Here is a 14,372-nt window from a genome sequence, read left to right on the forward strand (position 1 = left end):
TCACACTTAGCTTGCAATTTTCTGTTAAGTATTTCAAATTGCAAATAATTTTCCTTTAGCGTTTTGAAGGCATTGCTGGTCTAACTTTGAGTTATTTGTTCCTGAGAAACCCAAGGCCATCTGAATTTCAGTTCTTATATGAGGCCTTTTCTGTGCTTCCCCTGGAAATAATTTAATACCTCCTTTTTTCTGATATTCTGTAATTTCATATTGTGCCTTAGTGGGATGGTCATTTTTATTCATTTTAAGTCTGGAAACTTATCTCTAGTTTTAGATGATTTTCTTGTGTTATTTCTTTGACTTATTTCCCTTCATTTTCTCTTTATGGGATTCTTATTATTCAAATCTTAGGCCTCCTTGATTTATCTTCTTTTTTGTAAAAATTTTTTCTCCTCTAATTTACCTTTGACTACTTTTTTCCCCTTACTTCCTGGCATATTGAGCTAGAAAAAACCCCAGTCCTTTCTCTCCTGAGTGTCTCCTTTACTCCTGCCCCACTGACACACACACAACACTTCTGAGGCCAGGTGTGTGTGGTGTTTTCCCCACCAAGCAGTCCTGCAACACCAGGTGGGTGTCCTACCGTTCAACTCAGTTCTGACACTCTCTGCCTGGTGATAGCGTCAGATTCCACAGGGTAAGGACTCAGTCCCACGAGACTGCTCCCCACTTCAGTTGCCAGTTGCAAGTGGTAGGTCCCCAGGGTACCCACAACTTCTGTCCAACTTGGCCACAAATCACAAGTTCCCACAACCTGCACCTGGGGTTTACTTAATTTACTAGAGCCACTCACAGAACTCACACTACTATATACTTACTTATGTTTACCAGTTTATTAAGGGGTGGATACAGATGAACAGCCAGATGAAGAGATACATAGAGTGAGGTCAGGGAGGGTCTCGAGTGCAGGAACTTCTGTCCCTGTGGCGTTGGGGTCTGGTCACCCTCCTGGTATATGGATATGTTCACCTACCTGACAGTACCCTGAACCCCCATGCCTCTGGGACTTTATGGAGGCTTCCTCATGTAGGCATGATCAATTATTAATTCCATTTCCAGCTCCTTTTTCCTCTCTGGAGGATGGGGGTTTGAGACTGAAAATTACAAACATCTAATCATGGCTCAGTCTTTCTGGTGACCAGCCCCCGTGCAGGAGTCATCCAGGAGCCCACATGGAGTTGCCTCAGTAGAACAAAAGATGCTCATTATGCTTTAACCACTTAGGAAATTAGGATTTTAAGGAGCCCTGAGTCAGGGATGGGGTCAGAGACGAAATATTAGAACAAGAGATGCTCCTAAAGCTCTTACCATTTAGGAAATTACAAAGGTTTTAGGACCTCTATGCCAGGAACTTGGGGCAGATATATGTGTGTATATATATATAATCATTCGTCTCATTAATCTTTTTGTCTGGCTTCCACACTAGGCTATAAGCACTTGAGGTCTGGGGTCATGTCTGACCACAGTGCTTGTGCATAGGAGGCTGAAATATTGCTTATTGAATTAATATATTAGAAGCATAGCTTGTGGGGGAGGATGACTAAAAGTGTATATTTTAGCTGAATAACAAAAAATTTATTATTAATATGTTAAATCAATATTTTATGATAGAAAAATAATGTGAATATGACATAGAAATTTCTGGGACTTAGAATTAAGAAAAATAGTGATCAAAAGTTTTTTCCCCCTATTTTTGAACAGAAACTTCCTGTCCTGCCCAGGGATCACAGCAAGCATTAGGACTGCAAGTAACTTTGAACTCTTTGTAGTTGAGATGCCATGTGACTTCCTAGTTTCTGTGGCCTTTTCATTGACACTTTATGTGTCTAACCATTTTCTTTTCTGACTCAAAAACTAGGACCCATATTTTGATAAAAGAACAGCAAAGTGGTTAACTTTAAAAGAAAGGTGTACAAATAGGTTCCTCAATAAAGTCATCATATCTGCTTTAACTATCTTACTCCTCCTTTTAGTCCCTTGAATATAAGATGTGCCCCCGGCCCCCTTCCCACCTTTCAGATCTTGTGTGGGATATTTGTGATAAAAACTAGCCTTCTCTAATATAAAAAGAAGGGGCCATTGGAGAATGACTCCCCCTCCTTTATATCTTATCACAGTCCCCTTGTTTTCAGAATATGGATACAACAAAGTCCTAGGATATGTGTGCCTGTCTAATGTAGCAGGGTTTGGATATATGTGGGCTTTCTGAACACATCTGGAGCTCCACCTTCCTAATGGGTAGTGCTATAGCTGATACAATTCAGAGAGCCTCTCTCCCTTTCTGGCAAGTGCTTCTTATTATTTGATGGAATATGGGTTTTATAGTGACAGAAATGGGGGAATGAATTAAGAAGTGCTTGAGAAAAATTATGGCAAGAGAAAAGGGGGGATCAGGCTACATAAACTTTATGGATTATTAGTCCAAAGAACTAGGCCTGAAATATGTCACCTGCTGCCATGATGCTGCTGGTAGTTTTATGAGAACAATGGATTTCCTGCGCATTAGCTTATCAGGCTGGCCTCTCTGCCTTACAGAGGGTGGGCTACAAATCAATGTGAGGGAGAGAAAGTGACATGAACAGATAGGATACTTGAAATCTCATAAATTCCAGCACACGTGGTCTCTGCGCCCATGGGGGGAACACTGACGTGGAGGGTCACTGGGACTGAAGGACATCTTAACCGTGTGTGCTGGCTCTTCCGAGGTTCCCCCTTGAGGTCCTAATTCAGCCAGAAATGATGGCTCCTGTGCTCCTGAACAGGCTTTGCTTCCCCTCTCAGGAAGAGAAGTGAACTTCAGGTACAGATTAGGGACGCAAAGACCTAGAGAGAAAGGCATCTCTGGGATTACATGGTATCAATCAGCAGCTGACACGCTCTTTAACGGGATAGCGTTAATAAGCAGTAGACACGTCAGTGCTTCTGTAGTCAGTGTCACCATTGCTTGCCTCTGATATTTAACAGCTAGTTGGAATATTCTTGAAAAATATATTTAGCTTTCCTCTGATTCAAATCCTTCTCATTAGAAAGAATAAACTATGTTGATTATCTCTGAGGGGATATTTTTAAAGTTTAATGAAACAAACATTTAGATCATCCTTTAAAATGTGCTGGATGACTGTGCTTATACTCACCTTCTTTTTGTATATCCCAAGGGGCATCTGCAGACATATGCATAAATCACTCAGTAAGCAACTGTATGTGGAGAGCTTACTACATGCTTAGTATGAGGTTAATTTGTTAGAACCAGACCCATGATAGGCAAACCAGTACACTGTTGTGATGCTTTTTACCCATGATTTTTTTTTTCCTATACCATTACAGGCCAGAAGACAGGCTTATATGGATTCTATAAGGGAAGGAACTAAAAAATTGCAAAAGATGAAGGACGAACATAGCCAGAAGGTATTCAAAGACCCAATTAGCCACTGCTAATTATTTGCTTGGGGTACTAGATAATTTTGAAGGGTTTCGGAACAGAAATTCTTACATACATGAAAATTCCGAAAAAAAAAAAAACCCACAGGTGTTAAAAATGGTGAGATGTGAATGTGTTTTAAGAGTATGGTGGTGCGGTGGCTCCTTCTGGTCAAAACTCTCGTGATACTTAGCCTCATAGGGGCTACAGTGTGTCTGCTGTAGTTGGAGCCAGCATCTCATGGAGAGGATGATAGAACACTTGGGAACTTACGATCTACAAAACATAACCAATGCCACTGCCATTTTTTAAACCAAAGATATATGATATTGCAAATAGTGTCCAGAGACTACTATAATGCATAACAAACAAAGCAGGCATACAAAATCATGAAACTGGCTTAAATGTTCATCTAAAAATATACATAGAATGAAAAGTAAGGATACTCTACACGTATACACATATGTGAGGCATTCCAAACAAAACATAAAATTCCAAATAAAGCGAGCAAGAGAAATCAGTGAAATGAATACAGAACCTCCTAAGAAAAGTACTTCAAGGGTAATCCTTATTAGAATATGAAATTTCTGGCATGTAACTAAAAACAGTGTTGTGACTTGATGGTCATACCTGCCTTGATACGTAGGCTCAGTGGTGCCAGAGGCTCCTCAACAAGGGCTGGGAGTGATGGGGAAGATGGGAGTCAGCTCCAAGGGGCCACTTCATTCCAGGTCCTTTAAAAGAGCAAAATAAATTATTCAGCCAGTTGAAGACCATTATATTCCCCATCATTTTTATTTTCCAGCTTTTTTCTTGCTGTGTTTATGGTGATATCCTGTCATTTCTTCCAGAATATCTTTTTTTAAAAAATAAATTTATTTATTTTTTTATTTTTGGCTGTGCTGGGTCTTTGTTGCTGTGCACGGGCTTTCTCTAGTTGTGGTGAGTGGGGGCTACTCTTCATTGCGGTGCGCGGGCTTCTCATTGTGGTGGCTTCTCTTGTTGTGGAGCACAGGCTTTAGGTGCGCGGGCTTCAGTAGTTGTGGCACATGGGCTCAGTAATTGTGGCTTGCGGGCTCCAGAGCACAGGCTCAGTAGTTGTGGCACACGAGCTTAGCTGCTCCATGGCATGTGGGATCTTCCCGGGCCAGGGATCGAACCCGTGTCCCCTATATTGGCACGTGGATTCTTAACCATGGTGGCACCAGGGAAGCCCTCTTCAGAATGTCTCTTAAATCTGTTTCTTCAATTATACAATTAACAGAATTCTAACTCCCATTCTGAGTTCCTCGATTTCGTTTAATTTGTTTTTTTTTTATGTCTTTGTTGCAGAAGGTAACTTATTATAGCAATTGTGGGTGGAAATCATATTACAAAATATGTACTAATTGTCGTTGCTCTAATTTGACCCTTTTTTTTTTTTTTTTTTGCCGTACGCGGGCCTCTCTCTGTTGCGGCCTCTCCCATTGCGGAGCATAGGCTCCGGACGCGCAGGCTCAGCGGCCATGGCTCACGGGCCCAGCTGCTCCGCGGCATGTGGGATCTTCCCAGACCGGGGCTCGATCCCGTGTCCCCTGCATCAGCAGGCGGACTCTCAACCACTGCGCCACCAGGGAAGCCCAATTTGACCCTTTTGAGTGCTACCCTCCTCCCAAAAGTGGCCAACTTCTTACTCTTTCATAATTTCATCCAGCATATGATATAAATGACTGTGTCGCTGAGCTGTATTGTGCATAGTACGTAGTAATTAAATTGTTGAAAGAAATAATGTAAGTTGCCAATTTAATTATTAAGCTACTATATAAACAATAAAGAAACCATGAAACATTTTTATCCCTTGGTGTTTAACAATTTTTTTTTCTTCTGACAAAGGCCTCATATTGAAATCCACAATTAAAGAAGCAATGTTATAGTAAGATTCTAGTAATTAGCATGTGGAAACTAAATCTGGTATACACTCATGTTGTATTTTCAGTAATGTCTGTTAAATCACATGAAGTGTTTCTGTGATCTTTTAATTTATTCCTAGGTCCTGAGGGACTTAGATACCGAGGGGAGTGTTGTGAAATCATTGTAGATACGATTTACTTTAAAATAACTTTTAGTGAGTTTTAAATAGTATTTTATAAAGTTTGGTGTATATATTCAGAATGTGAAAACCATTAAAAGTAGAACATTTTATAAAGAGAATGCTCAACAGATTAGAAAATCAGATCTGGGATTTAATTTTCAGGTTGAGTAGTTACTTGAGACAGTGAAAATTAAGCTTTTTATTTCTTAATCTTGTTTTTCTTCTGGAGTTAGACAAATATTGATACATACCTATTTTCTGGTTATTGATTAAACATTTTTTTTACATAAATTATTTCCCTTTACTTACTGAAGCTTTCAGTAAAATGAAGTGCGAGCGTATAGATAATTCATCACTAGGGACTTCAATAAGGGTAGAATATATAAGGATATTTACCTTGGTTTTGCTTCTCTCCCTTTTTGCTCAGTCTGTCATTGTTGGAAAATGTCCCCTGGAGGCATTTCCTGGCTGGTAGAGTCTGTTACTCCTTATCACTTCAATGGTTTACCTTAAGACAACGAGAAGAATCATGTTTATGGTAGGAAGATACAGAAAATAACACATTCGAATAAACCTACCTAGGGAAACAAAAGACCTGTATGCAGAAAACTATAAGACACTGATGAAAGAAATTAAAGATGATACCAACAGATGGAGAGATATATACCATGTTCTTGGATTGGAAGAATCAATATTGTGAAAATGACTGTACTACCAAAAGCAATCTACAGATTCAATGCAATCCGTATCAAATTACCAATGGCATTTTTTACAGAACTAGAACAAAAATCTTAAAATTTGTATGGAGACACATAAGATCCCAAATAGCCAAAGCAGTCTTGAGGGAAAAAAACGGAGCTGGAGGAATCAGACTCCCTGACTTCAGACTATACTGCAAAGCTACAGTAATCAAGACAATATGCTACTGGCACAAAAACAGAAATATGGATCAATGGAACAAGATAGAAAGCCCAGAGATAAACCCACGCACCTGTGGTCAACTAATCTATGACAAAGGAGGCAAGGATATACAATGGAGAAAAGACAGTCTCTTCAATAAGTGGTGCTGGGAAAACTGGACAGCTACATATAAAAGAATGAAGTTAGAACACTCCCTAACACCATACACAAAAATAAACTTAAAATGGGTTAAAAACCTAAATGTAAGACCAGACACTATCAAACTCTTAGAGGAAAACACAGGCAGAACACTCTATGACATAAATCACAGCAAGATCTTTTCTGATCCACATCCTAGATTAATGGAAATAAAAGCAAAAATAAACAAATGGGACCTAATGAAACTTCAGAGCTTTTGCACAGCAAAGGAAACCATAAATAAGACGAAAAGACAATCTTCAGAATGGGAGAAAATATTTGGAAATGAATCAATGGACAAAGGATTAATTTCCAAAATATATAAACAGCTCATGCAGCTCAATATTAAAAAAAAAAAAACTCAATCCAAAAATGGGCAGAAGACCTAAATAGACACTTCTCCAAAGAAGACATACAGATGGCCAAGAAGCACATGAAAAGCTGCTCAACATCACTAATTATTAGAGAAATGCAAATCAAAACTACAGTGAGGTATCACACCAGTTAGAATGGGCATCATCAGAAAATCTACAAACAACAAATGCTGGAGAGGGTGTGGAGGAAAGGGAACCCTCTTGCACTGTTGGTGGGCATATAAATTGATACAGCCACTATGGAGAACAGTACGGAGGTTCCTTAAAAAAGTAAAAACAGAATTACCATATGATCCAGCAATCCTACTACTGGGCGTATACCCAGAGAAAACAATAATTCAAAAAGACACATGCACCCCAGTGTTCACTGCAGCACTATGTACAACAGCCAGGTCATGGAAGCAACCTAAATGCCCATCGACAGATGAATGGATAAAGAAGATGTGGTACATATATACAATGGAATATTATGCAGCCATAAAAAGGAATGAAATTAGGTCATTTGTTGAGACGTGGATGGATCTAGAGACTGTCATACAGAGTGAAGTAAGTTAGAAAGAGAAAAGCAAATATCGTATATTAACGCATATATGTGGAACCTAGAAAAATGGTACAGATGAACCGGTTTGCAGGGCAGAAATAGAGACACAGATGTAGAGAACCAACGTATGGACACCAAGTGGGGAAAGCCGTGGGGGGGGGGTGGGCATGGTGGTGTGATGAATTGTGCAATTGGGATTGACATGTATACACAGATGTGTATAAAATTGATGACTAATAAGAACCTGCTGTATAAAAAGTAAATAAAACAAAATTCAAAAAAAAGAATCACGTTTATGGTAGGAAGATACAGAAAATAACACATTTGTATCATTGCATCTATTCATGTGTTTGTTCATTCCATTCATTCAACTAGTATTTATTGAACACCTACTGTGGAGTTGGAGAGTAGATTCTCTAGGTTAAGTTGAGGTGACAGCACATTGATCCTGCCCTGTATGTCCCTGACTTTCACATTCTTACATTACTCTGGTCTCTGGTGACAGTAGGTTCTTCCTTAAGTTTAACTTCTCAGTATTTTACATTTGATTCAATTCCCTCTTCTAGAAATTTAGTTACAATTCCTCTTCCAAACTATACCTTCAGTATATTCTTCTCCACTGACTACTACATTTTTTGTCAACAAACATGCTGACTCTTGCCATTGTAAATAAAGCAGCCAACCAACTCCTTCCTTGATTCTGCTATCCTCAGAGCTAACACCTTTTCTGCTTCTACCAAAACAAACAAACAAAAAGGACAAAGGTAATATTACTGTAATCATACCTTTATTGCCCACTTTGTCCTTAATGCTTTATGTTCTGGTTTATATTCATAAATGTTCTTACTGAAACTGCTCTCTAAAGGTAAAATCCCTTCAGAACATTCAATGCAGTGGTCTTTTTGCAATCCCTCTATCCCTGTAACTCTGACATTATTTAACACCATATAAAGCTTTCCTTTTCTGGCTTTTTTTTTTTTTTTTTTGGTACGCGGGCCTCTCACTGCTGTGGTCTCTCCCATTGCGGGGTACAGGCTCCGGATGCGCAAGATCAGCGGCCATGGCTCATGGGCCCAGCCGCTCCGTGGCACGTGGGATCTTCCCAGACCGGGGCACGAACCTGTGTCCCCTGCATCGGCAGGCAGACTCTCAACCACTGCGCCACCAGGGAAGCCCTTTTTTTTTTTTTCACTTTATTATTCTGGTTGATCTATCTCAGAGTAATCCATCCCAGTATTCATCCATCCATCCATCCTGTCAACAAACATGTATTGAGCTCCTATTATGTACTGAGCCTTCTGCAAGATGCTGGAGCTCCAATTAGAAACAGAATAGACAAGGTCCCTGCTCTCCTGAATTTTACTTTTTCATGGAGAAGATGGACAAAAGGAGACAAAAAACATTGCACTTTTGTTTTATAGTGATTAATCATTTGGTAGTAATTAATGCTATACAAGAAAAAATTGTGTGTTGTGATAACTTGAGTGGTGTATAAAATACTGTCGATTGCCTAATTCTCTCCTAAAACCTTGTTTTTTTCCTTCATGTATTCATCCTACTTACCATGGCCTGTGTTTCCAAGAAGTCAGAAGAAATCAGTCAAGGGATCCATTTGCAAATGGTCTAACTGATCATGGAAATTCTAGTCTCCTTAACTATGATTGGTTCAGCCATTGATATGGGAAGTAGTTCCAACCAATGAGACTTATGAGAAGCCTACCTTTTAGTACAGATTTTGATTAATATGTAATATACTACTCTTCCCATTTAGTGATTTTTAGCTTTATGTTTTTGGTCTTTTAATTTTGTCTGATTCTAATATATTTTTCTGCCATCCTTCTTGTTAGAATTTATGGGGCAATTTCTTTTTCCTTCACTTAACCCCTGTGTGTCACTTGGCTTAAATTAGATTTCTAGTGACAAAAATGGCTGATTTTCATTTTACCCAATTTCGTGGTCTCTTTTAATATATTCTCATTTATTGTGATTGCTAGTGTATTTGCACATATTCTTGCTACATAATTTACTTTTTTTCCCTAATATCTGTATCGGAGTATAATTACTTTACAGTGTTAGTTTCTGCTGTATAACAAAGTGAATCAGCTGTATGCATACGTATATCCCCATATCCCCTCCCTCTTGCGTCTCCTTCCCACCCTCCTTATCCCACCTCTCTAGGTGGTCGCAAAGCACTGAGCTGATCTCCCTGTGCTATGCAGCTGCTTCCCACTAGCTATTTTACATTTGGTAGTGTACATATGTCCATGCCACTCTCTCACTTCGTCTCAGCTTACCCTTCCCCCTCCCTGTGTCCTCAAGTCCATTCTCTACGTCTGTGTCTTTATTCCTGTCCTGCCCCTAGGTTCATCAGAACCATTTTTTTTTTTTTTAGATTCCATATATATGTGTTAGCATACGGTATTTGTTTTTCTCTTTCTGACTTACTTCACTCTGTATGACAGACTCTATGACTTCTTTATATGGCTGAGTAATATTCCATTATATATATGTGTGCCACACTTCTTTATCCATTCATCTGTCGATGGACTCTTAGGTTGCTTCCATGTCCTGGCTATTGTAAATAGTGATGCAGTGAACATTGTGGTACATGACTGTTTTTGAATTATGGTTTTCTCAGTGTATATGCCCAGTAGTGGGACTGCTGGGTCATATGGTAGTTCTATCTTTAGTTTATTAAGAAACCTTCATAATTTTCTCCATAGTGGCTGTATCAGTTTCCACGAAAGGTGCAAGAGGGTTCCCTTTCCTCCACACCCTCTCCAGCATTTATAGTTTGTAGATTTTTTGATGATGGCCATTCTCACCGGTGTGAGGTGATACCTCATTGTAGTTTTGATTTGCATTTCTCTAATGATTAGTGATGTTGAGCATCTTTTCATGAGTGAGTTGGCAATCTGTATATCTTCTGTGGAGAAATGTCTGTTTAGGTCTTCTGCCCATTTTTGGATTGGGTTGTTTGTTTTTTTGATACTGAGCTGCATGAGCTGTTTGTGTATTTTGGAGATTAATTCTTTGTCAGTTGCTTCGTTTGCAAATATTTTCTCCCATTCCGGGGATTGTCTTTTTGTCTTTTTTATGGTTTCCTTTGCTGTGCAAAAGCTTTGAAGTTTCGTTAGGTCCCATTTGTTTATATTTGTTTTTATTTCTATTTCTCTAGGAGGTGGGTCAAAAAGGATCTTGCTGTGATTTATGTCATAGAGTGTTTTGCCTATGTTTTCCTCTAAGAGTTTTATAGTGCCTGGCCTTACATTTATAGTGTTATAGTTTTATATATTTATAGTGTTATAGTGTTATAGTTTTATAGTGCCTGGCCTTACATTTATAGTTTTATAGTGCCTGGCCTTGCATCCCATAGGGTTTGGATCATCGTGTTTTCATTGTCATTTGTTTCTAGGTATTTTTGATTTCCTCTTTGATTTCTTCAGTGATCTCTTGGTTATTTAGTAGCGTATTGCTTGGCCTCCATGTGTTTGTACTTTTTACAATTTTTTTCCTGTAATTGATATCTAGTCTTATAGAGTTGTGGTCGGAAAAGTTACTTGACACGATTTCAATTTTCTTAAATTTAACAAGGCTTGATTTGTGACCCAAGATATGGTCTATCCTGGAGAATGTTCCATGAGCACTTGAGAAGAAAGTGTATTCTGTTGTTTTTGGATGGAATGTCCTATAAATATCAATTAAGTGCATCTTGTTTAATGTGTCATTTGAAGCTTGTGTTTCCTGTGTTTTTTTCATTTTGGATGATATGTCCATTGGCGAAAGTCGGGTGTTAAAGTCCCTTACTACGCTTGTGTTACTCTCGATTTCCCCTTCTATGGCTGTTAGCATCTGCCTTATGTATTGAGGTGGTCCCATGTTGGGTACATAAATATTTACAATTTTTCTATCTTCTTCTTGGATTGATCCGTTGTTCATTATGTAATGTCCCTGTTTGTCTCTTGTAATAGTCTTTATTTTAAAGTCTATTTTGTCTGATATGAGTATTGCTACTCCAACTTTCTTTTGATTTCCATTTGAATGGAATATCTTTTTCCATCCCCTCACTTTCAGTCTGTATGTGTCCCTGGGTCTGAAGTGGGTAGACAGCATATGTATGGGTCTTGTTTATGTATCCATTCAGCCAGTCTATGTCTTTTGGTTGGTGCTTTTAATCCATTTACATTTAAGGTCATTATCCATATGTATGTTCCTATTACCATTTTCTTAATTGCTTTGGGTTTGTTTTTGTACGTCTTTTCCTTCTCTTGTGTTTCTTGCCTAGAGAAGTTCCTTTAGCATTTGTTGTAAAGCTGGTTTGGTGGTGCTGAATTCTCTTAGCTTTTGCTTGTCTGTAAAGGTTTTAATATCTCTGTATAATCTGGATGAGATCCTTTCTGGGTAAGGTAATCTTGGTTGTTGGTTCTTCCCTTTCATCACTTTAAATATGTCCTGCCAGTCCCTTCTGGCTTGCAGAGTTTCTGCTGAAAGTTCAGCTGTTAAGCTTATGGGGATTCCCGTGTATGTTATTTGTTGCTTTTCCCTTGCTGCTTTTAACATTTTTTCTTTGTATTTAATTTTTGATAGTTTGATTAATATGTGTCTCAGTGTGTGTCTCTTTGGGTTTATCCTTATGGAACTCTCTGCGCTTCCTGAAATTGAGTATTTACTTTTCCACGTTGGGGAAGTTTTTGACTATAACTCTTCAAATATATTCTCAGACCCTTTCTTTTTGTCTTCTTCTTCTGGGACCCCTATAATTTGAATGTTGGTGTGTTTAATGTTGTCCCAGAGGTCTCTGAGACTGTCCTCAATTCTTTTCATTCTTTTTTTTTTTTAATTCTGCTGGAATTTATTTCCACCCTTTTATCTTCCAGGTCACTTATCCATTCTTCTGCCTCAGTTATTCTGTTATTGATTCCTTCTAGGGTATTTTTAATTTCAGTTATTGTGTTGTTCATCACTGTTTGTTTGCTTTTTAGTTCTTCTAGATCCTCATTAAATGTTTCTTATATTTTCTCCATTATGTTTCCGAGATTTGGATCATCTTTACTATCATTACTCTGAATTCTTTTTCAGGTAGCTTGTCTATTCGTCTTCATTTATTTGGTCTTGTAGGTTTTTACCTTGCTTTTTCTTCTGTAATGTATCATTTTGTCATTTCATTTTTTTTTCTTTTGATCGTTGATGCAGTATGCCTGTCTTTCTGGTTGTTTGGCCTGAGACGTCCAGCATTGGAGTTTGCAGGCAGTTGGATAGAGCTGGGTCTTGGTGCTGAGATGAGGACCTCCAGGAAGCCTCACTCTGGTGGATATTCCATGATTTCTGAGGTTCTCTGTTAGTCCAGCAATTTGGACTTGGAGCTCCCACCACAGGATCTTGGGCCCGACCTCAGGCCTGGGAACCAAGATCCTGCAAGCTTCATGGCATGGTAAAAAAAATAATAACAATAAGGAAGAAAGAAAGAAAAAAGGAGCAGTACAATATCAAAGAATTAAAATACAAAATAAAATTAGAAAGATAAAAAATATGTTAGGAAAAATAAAACTATAATTGAAACAACTGCAACAAGGTAAAATAAAACCACAACAGAAAAAAGAAAAAAAAAAAAAAACGGGGGAGGAAAAACACGCCAAAAGGAGAGCACAATAACAAAGTATAAAGAATTAAATAAAATTAGAGAAGTAAAAGATTTATTAGGAAAAATAAAAATATAAAAGAATCAACAACAATGAATCAACAAGGTAAAACAGAACCCCAATGTAAAAGAGGGAATAAAATAAAAGAAGCCTTGGCTATTGGTGTGGAGTTTAGCGGGGGTGGAACTTAGGCAGGGGTGCGGTTTAGGGTGGGGTGGGACCTAGGTAGGTGGGGCGTGACGTTTTAGCGGGGGGCAGGGCCTAGTCGGGGTGATGTTGAAGCATGGGGCAGGGCCTCTGCTTAGGACCTGCACGTAAGGGGAAAGGCCAGATGTCGAAAGGAGGGCCTCTGGAGTGTGGAGTTCCGGAGTTTGGAGGTAGGGCGCTGAGTGAGGTTGTGTGGGTGGGGTTTAGCCCCAGTGCATTGGAGGGGGTCTCAGAGGGGGTCTCCAGTTGTAGAGGTGGGGCCCTGGGTGGGGGTGTAGGGGTGGGGCTTGGGCTCTGCGGGGCAGGAGGGAGGCTCTGAGGGCAGAGGATTAGGCCTGGGAGCCCAACAGTCTTCCCGGTGACTAATGGATAGGGAAAGCACTGCCCCCATTCCCTTCTGTTCCTTCACGCCCCTCCCCTACCATGTCCCCCAGGGTCTCCCCGCCACTGCTGGATCCCTAACCATGGGTGGGTCCCGCTGGGTGCAGGAACTCCTCCTCTCCCCCTAACCACCCCTCAGGGGTGTTGGTCCTGGAGGTCCGGCCTTTACTTTTGCTCCCCCTTCCTTCCCTCAGGATCCATGCAGCTGGAGGAGGCATAGGTGGGCAGAGGATCAGGCCCAGGATCTCAGCAGGTTCCTGGGGGCCCAAATGGGCAGTGGAAACCTGGCCACACTCCCTTTTGATCCTCTGCCCTCCCAATGGTTCCCCAATTTGCCCCTTTGGGTGTGGGATGCCTTTCCCTCCCCCAGCCGCCCCTCAGGGCCACCAGTCCCATCCCACCTCCACTTCTCCTCCCCCTTCACTCCCCCCATGCCCCACATCCTACCCGGTTGCTGGGGGTTCCTCCCGTCCCCTTAGATGTCCGTGGTCCCCCACTGGTGCCTGGTAGGTGCCCTAGTTGTGAGGAGATGCGAATACTGCATCCTCCTAGTACGCCATCTTGACTCTGCCCCTCCTACATAATTTACTTTTTAACTACATTTTCTTTCATGCTTTCTGTTTTTTATTTTCTTGACTCAGAA

General features: G+C 40.0%; 1 protein-coding gene across 2 annotated transcripts in view; it reads left to right on the forward strand.

The window, feature by feature from the left end:
* Positions 1–14,372, forward strand: part of EPSTI1 (epithelial stromal interaction 1) — a 98,700-nt gene that overhangs the window by 62,090 nt on the left and 22,238 nt on the right. For both annotated transcript variants that reach the window (XM_059995502.1, XM_059995501.1), the window contains exon 8: positions 3,325–3,405. In XM_059995502.1, the coding sequence (XP_059851485.1) occupies positions 3,325–3,405 (81 nt within the window). The remainder of the gene's footprint in view (positions 1–3,324; positions 3,406–14,372) is intronic.

The sequence above is a fragment of the Delphinus delphis genome, chromosome 18 (assembly GCF_949987515.2).
Source record: "Delphinus delphis chromosome 18, mDelDel1.2, whole genome shotgun sequence".
Lineage (NCBI taxonomy): Eukaryota > Metazoa > Chordata > Mammalia > Artiodactyla > Delphinidae > Delphinus > Delphinus delphis.